Consider the following 13,888-nt stretch of genomic DNA (forward strand, 5'->3'; position numbering starts at 1 on the left):
GTGAAAAACTGTCGAAATGGCAACGTATGAAAATGCAAGAAATCGTGAAAATGATACTGGCAGCACTTGAACTTTTTGCTTGCTTCTTATGGGTGCAAAAAATAAACAAGTCGAAATGGAACCGCTTTTGACGGTTCGATTGGAAACAAGATGGCGTCTTCGCCGATCTCTTATTCTAGTATTTCTAGTAAAAAGTACCTTTTCACTCAAATCGGGGGTTCAGTGTGGGAACCTAAACTTATTATACTAATGACACACTGGTGGTATAAGTACGATGGTACAAGAATTTTGAAACGAGTACCATACCATTTATTGTATTTCTAGACCAACATTTGAAAAGGGCGTAACAGCCAAAATTTATTCGTTCTGATTCTTCGTCCACATATAGCTTTATATGTAGACGAAGAATCGAAAGGAATAAATGTTGGCTGTTACGCCCTTTTCAAATGTTGCTCTAGATTTATCAAAGATAGTCTTGGAATAATTTCCTTGTCCTCTTGTACCATGGTACAAGTACCACCTTAGTATTAGGTATTTTTTCTTGAAGTTAAGTAAAATGTAATTAATATTAAATAAAATATACTTAATTTTAAATAGAAACTAACCAAAGTTAAATTTTACTTAACTTTTGTGAACATGAGATTACTTAACGTTAGGTTCCCACACTTTACTGCCCTTGTTGAGTAGTTTTGCTCTTCATTTAATGACAACAAAGGAAAGAGGGAGGGCGATGCAATATTAGGTACTTTTCACTCAAATCGGTGGTTTGGTGTGGAAACGGTGGATACCTAGGACCAACTATTTTTTATAAATTAAATTAAAATATATTCAATTTTGAATAAAAACTGTTTTATCATCAAAAGCGAATATTCATAATACCGCTTTTAAAAATCGACACACATGGAAAGATGAGAAATTTTATAACAAACAACTTTGCTAAATACAGCAACCTTCTATCTCATCTGTTCAAAAGTTATTCACGATTGATTGGAGATTGGAAAAATACCTTTTGCAGTTCTTGATCATAATACCTGCTAGCTCTTTAATTTATGCGGGTTGTGATATAAAGTAAAATACTTTTTGCAATTTATCATGTTCGTATATTTATATAATTAAGTTTGTCGCATTAATGTGTCAATCGACATATCATTTTGTTTATTACATAATTAAACTTTACAGTACCTGAGATAAACTCACATCCTAACAAAATACTAACAAAAGGATTTTTGGCTGCCAAACGCTGATGGCGGGAAATGCAACAAAACATGTTTTTAGTTCGTTCATAGAGGTGATGTCGAAGTAAAAGATCGCTAAATGTCGCTTATGTTTGCGAACGTCTAACTTGCCACGGCTTGGCAATGTCAAACCAACGTTTGGTATCGAACAAAGCATTCACTATGTAACATGAAGCCCAATGCAGAATCAGGGACATATTTTAGTGAGTGCTGCGCAATTAACGTTCTAGTACTTATGCCTCCACTGGAGATAACCTATTGAAATAGATCTGCATGTAGAAAATACATAATTTATTACGGTTGGTTAGCATGACTAATTTTCAGTTCACCGTGACTGCTATTCACATTGAAATTATCATCAGCGGTTTATGTAGATATGCTTTGAAAAGATAATATTTCATGTATTTTTTATAAAAAAAAACATCTATCTGTTTAATCTAAACAGATTACACTGAATGAATGAACATCTATCTGTAATAAAGACTTCAAATGTGTTAGCCGACTACGGTCTCATTACAAATCCGAAACTAAGCATATTAATAAATTTATGTCGGTAAAAAATTTATGTTGTGTAGAGGCTAAACAATCCAAACTTTGTAAAAAGCAGACACGGCACTAAAAAATAATTCGAGTCTTGACAAGCGCTCAACTTAATGAAAATACGTCTATATAAAGCAGAAAGCTTTATGAAATGTCATTCATTTTAGTTAGGTAGGAATACTGACATGATTATTTACGGATTTTTAATTACAGTGCTTCAACCATTACTATATTATGTAATCGGTATCTTCATTTGATTAGTTTTATTTTCTGTTTGGCAGTAAATATTTGCATATGTCTGTGTATGATGCAATGCACTGAAATCATAGTTTCAGCATCATTCGAACAGTTCTATGTTCCAATATTTCATGTAGGCTGCTATTTCTGCGCACAGGTAATTTTGTTTTTAATTTGATTCTATTCCTATTCAGTTTACTTTCATGGTCTTGATATCTGTGTCCTATTAGGTTTCTATTATTTCAGCATTAAATAGTACAAGATGAACTTAAATAAAATTTTGTAAATTTATCTAGCAATACAGTTTACATAAATATTTGAGGTATTTTAACTAAATTGGCGAAATTATACTAAACGTCACTTTGTCTTTCATTCGAACTGAAATCTCTCAAAGTCATTTTTCGGCACAGATATGGTGGCACAAGTTTTGTTGAAAATCTTAAAAAAATATAAACATAGAACATCTGGCTTGGCTAACATTTAGCTGTTTTTTATTGAAATGCCGAATTTTGGTGATTACAATTTCTTAACATAAAGAATTGTGGTTTATTAACTAAGAACATTCGGCAATCAGTTCGTACGCTTCTTAGCCTTCTTCTAATGAAAGAGTCCGCACATATCAGTTGGTTTGGTAGCAATAGTAACTCATTTCTTATTTTTAATATTTGATTATACCATATAAGCTATTGATTTCCATAATTTTCTATATATTTTCAATACACTTGCTAATATGTAAGTAGTTAATGTCATTTATGTGTTATGTTTGCATTAATTATAAAATGGAAGTCATGGCCTAAGCTTATTGGTCTATACTATACATCACTTAATTACAGTATCTGCTCAATAATAGAGAATTTTGTCGTTTTTAGAGCACAGTTTATTCACTCCAACGGCTTTTGCACGTTTTTTTTTCTTTGCTAAGCAAAAATCATGAATTAATTAAACAAAACCTAACGGCAATGATGGGACTTACGATCCCAACAAAAATCTAAAAAAGAGAATCGAAACAGGCAACCACAACAAAAATCTTGTGAACAAAAGTGGAAGAACACTATTACTGTGAATAATACTGTAAGTTACTGTATGAATAACATGTGAAATGAAAACAAACGTCAAACCACCTAAAACAATGTCATTAATTTGTTATTCTAGCTATGTTTTTTTCAATTTTATTTTGCGTTAGCATCTTGTCTTTGCAACTATTTTTAATAGGTATTTTATATAATGACACAGTAAAATTTTAGACAAACTGGAACCGTTGTCTTACCTGACGAACCAGTTTTTTCTTGCCTTTATATGCGATTGTGATATTCTCGATCAACCGGGAGAAATGTGCTGGCCCATCACGAGCAAGCATAAAAGTATCCCTTGCTTTGCTGAGAAAATCAATGAAGTCACTGTAGTGCCTTGGAGATATATGGGACAATCTAAAAAAATCAAAATTTATTATTTCTTTATATTCCTAAACATTTAAGCAGATATTAATTAGTGATTATAGATAAAAGTATTTTTTTCATCATATCAGAAAAAAATCCAAAGTGCGAAACAATATCGTTTCTGACTATGAGAGCATCCATAAATTACGTAACGCTAAGAGGGGGAAGGGGGGTTGCTCGGGGTGTAACAATCCATACACAAAATTGAAATGATTCATACAAAAAGTGTGACATAGGGGGAGGGAGGGGGGTAGAAATGGCCAATTTTTGCGTTACGTAATTAATAGATTTTCCCTATGGATCAATTTTCTTTCCCAACCTGAGTTATGGAACGTACACACGGTCAAGCAGTTTGACCAACATTGACTCCGCCTCCACGAAAACGCTTCGGTTGCTGCTTTGTTTGAACGTGTGTGAAGTTGTTCGAACAACCATTTGACAGTTGGCGGCTCGGTTGGAAAAAAATTAAAACAATATCACACACGAACGACCGAAGCGCCAACTTGAGCACCAACCTTTAAAAAATATATGGGGGTTTGTGCAACCTCACTACAAATGCAAATGTTCGGCGAACCTTGACTCCACCCCCGACAACTCAAACCAAAATCAAACCGTTTTATTTTTTTCCATCCGAGGCGCCAACTGTCAAATGGTTGTTCGAACAACTTCACACACGTTCGAACAAAGCAGCAACCGAAGCGTTTTCTTGGGGGTGAAGTCAATGTTCGTCAAACTGCTTGACTGGTGGGTACGCCGAACATGTTTGAGCATTTGTAGTGAGGTTGCACAAACCCCCATATATTTTTTTTCGAATAAATTGATTGTTCGTGCCGCTGTTTGTAAAACTTGATGGATGGATCACAAGTTGCACAAACCCTCATATATTTTTTGAAGGTTGGTGCTCAAGTTGTCGCTTCGGTCGTTCGTGTGTGATATTGTTGGTCGAATAAATTGATTGCTCGTGCCGCTGTTGGAAAAACTTGATGGATGTTTGAATAAACGAGAGGTGGCGTCAATGTTGGTCAAACTGCTTGACCGTGTGTACGTTTCATTATAGATCGTAGGTAGTCTGTAGTTTGAAAAAGATATCTGATATGGAAACGTCCATAAATAACGTAACGCTTAGAGGGGGGAGGGTGGATGAGTGAAGTGTTACGATCCAGTATCATACAAAAAGTGTGACACAGGGGGGAGGAGGGATTGACAATGTTCAATTTTTGCGTGCGTTATTAATGGATCTTCCCTATGTTTGAACAACAATCTGATACATCACCTCTATTGGCGGTCAAAAATGCGGTTAGAGTTCATACATTTCCAATTGCCAATACCTACTGCATAGACTTTCTGAATCATCCAAGGGCCCCGTACGCCTGTCATTGGCGAACAAAGTTCGTGTACTCTGCATCGAAGCTTAGAACCGGTATTAGGGCCCAATCGTTAATGCGAACATGTTTATTATGGTGGTTCAAAAAATCGATTTTGCCCCACAATGTTCATCTGATTTTGCATCATGTTCTGAGTGTCCTCCGAATTTTTTAGCTCATTTGTATGAAAACTGATTTAGCACAAGCCGATTCAAGTTTACATGCAAATTAGTATGGGAAATTTTTTTTTTTCATTATACTAATTATGACGCTTCCTCATTGAGCGCAGGTTAAAAGGAAACCTACATCGCTAAAAGGAATAGTCAAAAGCTTTCACTCAACGAAAACCGCGTTTTGATTAATCGCACCAATAATTAATAGGGTAACTGTACCAGTTTTGGCCATGTTCCTAATTTGGCCAGTTTCTCGCATAACTCCAAAAATAAAGCAGTTTCCGAGAGTTTTGTTAGCTGTAATAGGAGATATATCTCTTACGTGGCTTTGGTTAAATGATGCTTGTATGTGCTGGTGGTTTGACAGAAACAAACCAAACAACAATGTGTGTGTGAAAGAGAGTGCTAAAAATATTCTAAATATGTCAAAAAGCGTAGAAACTTCGCGAATAGGCGCGAATAGCATTATCTTCGGAAATCCGGCCTACTATGGGCTCCAGAAAAAACTGCGGTCGAAAAAGATTCACACCCGCACCAAATTTTTCATGTGCAAAACGCTCATAAGAAAGATAATCCTCTATGGACATGAAATTTGGACCATGCTCGAGGAGGACTTGCAAACACTTGGGGTATTCGAGAGACACGGGTGCACATAACCATCTTTGGCGGTATGCAAGAAGATGGTGTGTGGAGGCGAATGATGAACCACGAGCTCGCCCAACTCTACAGCGAACCCAGTATCCACAAGGTTTGGTCAGAAGAGTACGATGGGCAGGGCATGTTGCAATATACCGGGCAGCAACCCTGCAAAGATGGTGTTCGCTTCCAACCCAGCAAGTACAATAAGGCTGAGCGCAGCGAGACTAGGCGAGAGTGGGGCGCAATCGAGGACGGAGAGATGTAGCCTCAAAACGGGTATTGTGGCGTCAAAAAAATGAGTCCCAATTGGCATGATTCCGTTTCGTGAAGGGCCGTTTGCTTAGCTCAGCTTAGACTGACTGTACATATTTAAGGTTACTACTCCGTGATTGATCAGAGCAGGTGAAAATTGCACTTGGATCCACGTGAAGAGTGGTTGGGGTTCACCATCTATTCTCGAAGTGCAGCTCAGCAGCTCTCAAATGTTGATCTATAACGGCCCCGGCCAAGATCAAGTAGTCAGTAGGGAAAGAAAGGAACTGTTAGTGTGTGGTTATTGTTGCTACTAGAGACCGAGAATACCTCTGCATCTCCACAACAACCACAGGAAGGAAATTTGTTAGTTGGATAGGGTAATCAGAAACATAGATCGGGCTTCATCATGGAAAGTGATGTGACCTATGCAACTTCTATTTTACAAATCTTTTTTATTCAACAGTATTAGTATATCTATTGCGAGGACAAACAATCAATCGCTCAAAGTGAGTGATTGTTCATTTGAACTAAAAATGATTCATTACTATTTCTAAAAAAACTCTTTAATTGTTCATCCATTGCGTGTATAAATAATCGACCGTTCAAAATGGACGATTGTTCATTTAAATTCATCTATGGTTCTATTATTTGCATGATATATACTGCCGTGAATCGCATATCTGTCCCATCTTTGCTGGGTTTCCTATTCATATGGGACAAATTCACGACAGTATAGGGACATAACTCGTCGATTCATTCGTACCAATATCAGAAAGCAGTGTTGCTAAAATATCACATTCTCAAATCTCATCGGCGATTCAAACCATGCGTGAGTCAAAATCATCATCAAATCAAATCAGTCAAAATCATCAATATCATGGCCCAGAGAGTCGTTCATGATTCGAATCGCGATTTGCATCATTGCATGTTTTTTACATGTTCTTCATTGTTGAATGCATTTAATTAACTTTTTTCTCCTAAAACAATGACTAATAAATGCACTTATAAACAAAACATACGCCGCGATTGCGTTTTGACGCTTTTAAGAGCGAAATCATTTTTCGGTGAGTGAGCAAAGCGATGCGATTCTAGCCGAGAAACTCAAGCGCGATGCTCCCCCTGCATAATCGCAAGCGAGTTAGTTCGTGTATGAAGCCCCGATGATTCAGATTTGAGCATGATTCTACCAACACTGTCAGAAAGGTAGTTTCGTGAACCTTACATTTTTAGGGCATGTTTAAACCCGATCTGCAAGCGATTCCTGGATGTACTTAATAAACTGCAACATAGTCACAAGTTTCAAACAGAAATTACCAATTTCTGATGGTAATCAGTATCAATTTTCGAATTTGGAAATCGGATTCCGTTTCGTGTAGAGCCGTTTGTCTTGAAAACAAAAATAATTACAATGATTTTGAAGCCATTTGGCATAAAAATAGAAAGAATTATATAATTTTCTAGCAAAGACGAGTCATCTTTCTTTTTGCCATGCATGCTTTTAAAGGAGTAATTTACTCTATCGCCATTTTACGGGCAAATGCGTGCTTGGGTCTCCAGTTAGCCTTGCGTTCAAAGCGTAGGATTGCCAATCCTGAAATGGCCTAGGATCTAGGATGTTTTCGAGTGGTTGTTGAAAAGCAGGCCAAGTTTCAGTAGGAATGTAGAGCCTTTGAAGAAGAAGAATAACTTGCGGCCGGAAATGCCGTTTGGCCGATATCAGGGATGGGAAAAATCAAATTTTTCAAATAATCGAGGATGAACACCACTCTCACGCGACAATTGAAAAAAAAAACTTGTTAGCAAGTGAGAATCGTTCGATAATTGCAACTCGATTCAAAGCATTACCGTTAATTTTTAAACTTTTTTCTACACATAACATCAAAACACAATTCCAAACATAATATTGAGCTTCATTTGACCACTTTTTTGGTCAAAAAACCTGTTATGATAAACAAGCATTTTGGCCAAAAGGAGTTTTCGGACATACTGAAGCGTTTTACCGTCAATACCTAACAGTTTTCCGTGAAATTGTAAAAAAAAATACGGCGAATATCTTTAGAATTTTAGTGGAAATCCACTAACGTCTAACGTTCGACTCCAGATGAATAATACTACTTGCGATAAGAGATACATACCTCGAGTGCGTAGTGTTAACGTAAGCGGAAACAGCTGCTTCCAGTAACTGATTAAGCGGTTCTCTGTCGTAGCTTAATTTCATGCACTGACGCATATTGTTGCCTAAAAATGGAATCAAACGTTATTTGTTTTGTTTCTTCATCAACTCAATAAATTACCTCTACCGTGTGTACTGAAATTATGCATCCCGGGGGTAGGAACACTACAACGACGCAAAATGTCCGAAAGAACCGTGGCACATTGCACATTTTTTATCACCAAGGGTATCATCTTGGACAGTTCAGCCTTTCCTAAAGAATGCGATAGAGCACATGCCCAGTGGATATCGTTGATGGCTGGATGGGTATCTTGGTTATACGCCAACTGCACGTTTTTCATAGCTAGCATTGCCAAATTGTAAGCCCGGGATGGATAGCCTCTATGTTCCATGTACCTAACAATAAACACATATTATTAAAGTCAAGTCTCAGGGAACAGGATGTTGACACCTACCTAGCAATTGTGAATAGCTGACTGGAAGTCATAATATGAGTAGCTGCATCTATGACAATGTGATAGGCGGTTTCGAAGGCCATAGCATCGTTTTCGCATAATGTTAGCGCATTCAGAGCACAGTTTGGTGGATCTTTGGTTGCACATTGAAGAGCTAGGGTTCGGGCACAGTTTGACAGTTCGTCTTGTTGCCGGAAGTTTAAATTTAATCTCATGATCGTGGAATGTGACATTATTGTAGTGGCAACAGGTCCAGTTGCCTCAGTTGGTGTAAAAAGATGATACCTGAAATAGAAAAAGAGTTTGATTTTAGACGTTGCATTATGGATTGTCCACTCCTTATGCGATTGTTGGCAATATATGTGATAAATATCGCTGGGTTACAAATTATACTGGAATTGATGCTACCTGCCTATTAGTGTTACAATCGAACTCGAAAAATGCCCAACATAGAAACGACAAATTTAAAATCTATTCGCAAGAAGTTTCGTTATATTCTGGACAATATTTTGCTTGCATACCTTTACCAGTTCGGCAGTTCATAAATCTTTATATAGTGAACCGATTTCAATGCTTACCAGTTCTGCATGATCGACATCAGTGCCTCTAGACCCACATGTGAAGCGCACGTAACGAGCCATCGCACCATCTCTCTACGACGCCAATTCAAACAGGTCAATGTCATACGCATTACTTGCAGTCCCAGCTCAAACGCCACGCCCAATAGTGTTTGACTCCGTGGACCGTTTTCCGGAGTAGCAAATCGAAACGCATCTTGCGCCAGCTGAAAGTTAATAAGAAAACACAAGGTTTGGTTGATCTTTACTGAAATACGCTTTTATTCCATACCTTGAACAGATGAGAAGAGCTGTGTATGTTTCGCCTGGCATTTTCCAACACCGCCGACAAACGCTTTGTATCTCCCTTGGCAGCACTCAGCATGGTTGAGCTGAGTGAGCATTGCTGTGTTTCCAAATGTCCGAGTGTCCACCAGCGAGGATACGGCGAATGCATAAAATTATTGTGCTGCATCTCAATTCCGTTAACGGAACCTTCGGTGATGTTCTCGAGAATTGGGAAACGCATCGCACGCAGCCCGATGTTAAAGGCCAAATCTGAATATTGATTGAGCAGGGAGGCAAACAGGAATCTAGCTAGGGTATGCATAGGAACCGATTCGGGATGGATCATCTCTCCTAGACCGCTTGTGGAACCACCGTCAAGTAATTGAATACTAAGATGCTTTAGAACGTCAATCAGCATTTGATCGAGGTCTATATTCCGCAGGCGAGATATCAACTGATCTTGTTGTTTGCATATAACATGTTGTGCATATAGGCCATGCGGCATAATGCGCTGCTTACTCAAAGCCAGTATTGCTGCTTCAAATGCTAACGTTAAGTATGTCTCATATTTATCTTTGCTCCCTGGCACCGGGATGTGGCGATATTTAGGCGGAATAATGTTGACATCTTCCGGAGGAGTAACGTTGTTTTGACCACTTCCAGTTGCACCTATCTCGTAGGCCATGCGGCTCATTTCGTTAACCATAGCTTCCGGCATTATGCATGCCTCTGTTAAACAATCGAAAATGCAAGCTATGGCATCTAGAGGAAATTCAACTTCACAACCAATGCTACAATCTATGCATTTCGATAGACAGTTTGGCTTACGGTTAATTTTAATGGGATCTAGTAGAGATGAGACTTTCGAGGAACTGTTGGTTGTAGTTGTTTTCGACTTTAAACTGTTGGTGTTCGAATTGTTCGAATCAACAGATCTCTTACTAAGGGCGCATTCCGGTTGATGAATTTTGATAGGAATAGCTGCAGGTGCAGATGATGGTTGGAAGGGAGCGGCAGTCGACGGGCCCGCTGTTTCCATGTTACATAGTTGCATAGCACTTGAGTGACTATTTTTTGGCAGAGATTTTGTTGAACTTCCGGGCATTGCATTTGTATCGCATTCAGAATATGAGGACACATGCGTTCGATCGTAGGATTTCATCGCACAGCGAGATGTGCTCGGACCGGGTTGCATGACGTGTGCTGGACCACCATTGTTGTAAACAGGACCGTATATTCCGTGTGGATTTGAGTGTATGCCGCAGTTACATGGCGATGACATGTATGGCGTTGCAGCAGGAGGTCCTGCAGACGCATTTTGGCCCATAGTATATTGCTTTTCTACATGTTTTGCCTGAGCTGCCATCTTACAGCATATGTTTTTGATGCAGCACTGATTTTTGTCATGTTGTGCACATGGTACATGTGGCTTTTGTAGTATTTGTTGAGGGTGAGAAGGCGCTAAGGGCGGGGGTGGAGGAGGTGGTAATCCCGCTGTAGAAGTAGACGGTCCAGGAATCGGCCCGCTGACTGTAGGGTTTATGTTAGATCCAGATGTTGACGGGATTGCATCGTGGCGTTCATCCTTATGCACCGGGCAATTACACTTTGATGGCATTGGGGGAGGTTCATTAACTGCATGTTGAGGTGGCATCATAGCGGGCGGTGGTGGAATATGATGACCTGGTGGGTGCATATGATGGGGTCCGTGAGGAGGACCAATCAAAGCCGGTATGCCTTGTTGGTGATGATGTTGATGGTGATTCTGATGCATATGGGGATGGTGCGGCGTCGGAGGCATACTGAATTTCATGTAACGATAATCCCGACTGCAATGTGGCTGTGGATTACGGAACATTTCGGCTTGCGGCGGAATGAAAGGATTACATTTAGATGAATGGCAAATCATTCCGCCCCGACTATTCCTGATCATATTATTGTAATAATTGTGTTTCGATGAACTTGAACCATGTCCAACGGACCCAACAGATTCGTAGTAGCACTTTATTTGTAGACACTTCGAGCAGTCTTTTTTGATTTGCGGGTGCTGTTGGAACTGTTGTTGTGGTGGTGGTGGTGGAGGAGGAGGAACTTGCAAATGATGCTGATGTGCAGGACAGTGACAAATCTTGTTGCTGTTGGACGACGAAGCGCTTGTCGACGGTCCAGGGACAGGTGGCGGGGGCATTTGTTGCGAATTATTTTCCTTACTTTTCGAAGATGCCGCTGCATTTGACGAAGATGATGGTGTTGGTGTTGCAGTAGTTTGACAGCTGCATACTGGTTCTACTATTTTGACGTCGGCGATCTTTGGTTTGTGACGATGCCACAAAGCTTGAGCATCTCTTTGAATTTCTCTCATCGTTCTCACGACACTAACGGAAAGCCGTAGTGCAGCCTCTATATGGCCATGGGAGCGCAAAGAATCAATACGAGCTGCAGTCATCGAAATTTGTTCATGCCACAGTGGCTGACCGACCGCATTGAAGTTTGACTTGGAACTTGGGCTGTTGCTGAACGATTTGCTAGAGCCTGCAATTTGCACTGAATTTTGGCTCGAAATTGAATAACTGTCCGAGTCAAGGATGAACTTCAAATGGTCATTATCCCATGTCATATTTACAGCATCTAAAGCTTTATGAAAAATAGTACGAGGAGTTTTGTTTGTGTTTTTGCCAACCCAGTTGCCATTGTTTAATCTGAGGCGCTTGCAAGGTCGTCCATTATTTTCATTGTGGCGATCGTTCGCGGGATTTTGTGGACGCTTATTGCCGCAGTCGACTAATCGCGATGGTCCTGGTTGAGGATCATCTGTTTCCGCTTCATTTTGGTTAACTTTATTGGCATCATTGTCCCTCAAGACCAACGATTGTCTTTCTTCATTCGATTGACTAGTTTCAGTGGGATTGTCAGACTTCTCCAATTTTTCAGCATTGCTATTGCAAATACCTGTTTCATTACTGCTAGTGCATGCACCGGCCATCGCATCTGCATCATTATGGCATTTGCAATCGTTCATTGAAGACGCGGATATTGGAGTTGCAGAGACTGCTGCCAGAGATAACCGTGACAGACCTGAAGGTCCAGGCACAGCAAGATCTTCAAATGAATTTAAATTATTACCTTTTTCTAAAATATCACAGTGTTTTTCATTTTTATCTTCAACAGTCTCATGTTCTACTGTGGGTATCTCATGTTCATTATTTTTCAGTGGCTCACAGCCCTGATTAGCATCTTCTGTAACCATGAAGTTAGATGCTTCACAATCGAAGAATTTTCCAGGTTTGATTTCATCAAAAAAGACTGGACGATTACATTCGCATTTCTCCTCTCCGCAAATACAAGGGTTACTTCTAAAAAAGTTATCCTGTTTGATTGCTTTACTCGTAGCCATATCACTAGGTCCAGCCATCGGAGTGTCGTTGTCACCATCCATGGACTCTCTAGAACTATCGTCGTTCTCCGGAAGAATTGGGTTTAGGTTACTATTCTCATTTATTAAATTCAAATTAATGTAGTCATTGTCGTCAGGTTTGTTTGCTTCGGGATTAACGCCAAAATTAATGTCTTGCAAAATATTATGCACTTGATCAACATCTTCTTCCATATGGTCGGGATTAGCTTCATTGGCCACATTTGGATCAACATTATTTTCGTTTTCACCATTGTCTGCATCATTATTTTCCTCCATTTCCTCATCGGAATCAGAATCAGATTCCGAGCTATCGTAATTATCGTTTTGTCCATTGTTTTGACGCTCCATGTTATTATTGCCTTGCCCATTTATATTCCTTTCGTTATAGTTTCTATGGAGTAGATCGTTAGGGTGCATGTTATTTTGATTGTAAAACATCATGTTTCTCAGATTATTTTCCCGGAAGAAACGATTTCTATCACGTTCTCGTTCACGATTTGAACGTTCTCGAATGCTCTCTCTGGTAGAAGTTCGCAGATCTGGATCTTCTTGAGGGCAAACTTCACTCTTCGACCATTTTTCCAGGAGAGCTTTCCAATTTAACCGCTCAGAATGAGTCGATTTCGGATTTAGCACTATGCAAACCCACAAAGCACCCAGTTGATCCCAAAGTTGGCGACACTTTTCAGTCATTGGTGTCCCGTGGTTCTTCCACAACACCAAACGGGGATCGTTGAGAAATTGTTCAGTTATTAGCGTTAACATCCTTGCGCCATTTGAATCCTGGGCACGTAGCATTTCCCGAACTTTTCCGAACAACGAATTTAAGTGCTTGCTACTGTAGTAGTAGCTGCCCTGGCCAAGGTACGTTTTGACAGCTTCACACACTTGAGTCTCGTCCAAATGCCAAGAATGATCATCATCTTTAGAAGCACCAGCAGTAGGATCAGGTGCTCCGCATATTGAATTGATCTCCGACCTTTGCTGTAGGATTTCGTCAGCCAGCCGTTGAGCCGTTGGTAAAACTTCTGTATGATGCTCTGAGATCAAGTATTGGATAAACTTTTGTAATTGCTGTCGATTCATTTGTAGTAGTGTTTCTGAAAAATAATATGGCGATC

General features: G+C 39.5%; 1 protein-coding gene across 4 annotated transcripts in view; it reads right to left on the bottom strand.

Moving 5' to 3' along the window:
- Positions 1 to 1,077: 1,077 nt before the first annotated feature.
- The window catches only part of LOC134211872 (uncharacterized), a 52,091-nt gene continuing 39,280 nt past the window's right edge, over positions 1,078 to 13,888 (bottom strand). For 3 of the 4 annotated variants that reach the window (XM_062689228.1, XM_062689227.1, XM_062689229.1), the window contains 6 exons: positions 9,357 to 13,867; positions 9,086 to 9,291; positions 8,508 to 8,792; positions 8,174 to 8,448; positions 8,015 to 8,117; positions 1,078 to 3,439 (listed from right to left, as the gene is read on the bottom strand). In XM_062689228.1, coding sequence (XP_062545212.1) covers positions 3,253 to 3,439; positions 8,015 to 8,117; positions 8,174 to 8,448; positions 8,508 to 8,792; positions 9,086 to 9,291; positions 9,357 to 13,867 — 5,567 coding nt within the window. In that variant the 3' untranslated portion in view covers positions 1,078 to 3,252. The remainder of the gene's footprint in view (positions 3,440 to 8,014; positions 8,118 to 8,173; positions 8,449 to 8,507; positions 8,793 to 9,085; positions 9,292 to 9,356; positions 13,868 to 13,888) is intronic. The other variant, XM_062689230.1, reaches the window with a different exon arrangement.

This window comes from Armigeres subalbatus, chromosome 2 (genome assembly GCF_024139115.2).
Source record: "Armigeres subalbatus isolate Guangzhou_Male chromosome 2, GZ_Asu_2, whole genome shotgun sequence".
Taxonomy (NCBI): Eukaryota; Metazoa; Arthropoda; class Insecta; order Diptera; family Culicidae; genus Armigeres; species Armigeres subalbatus.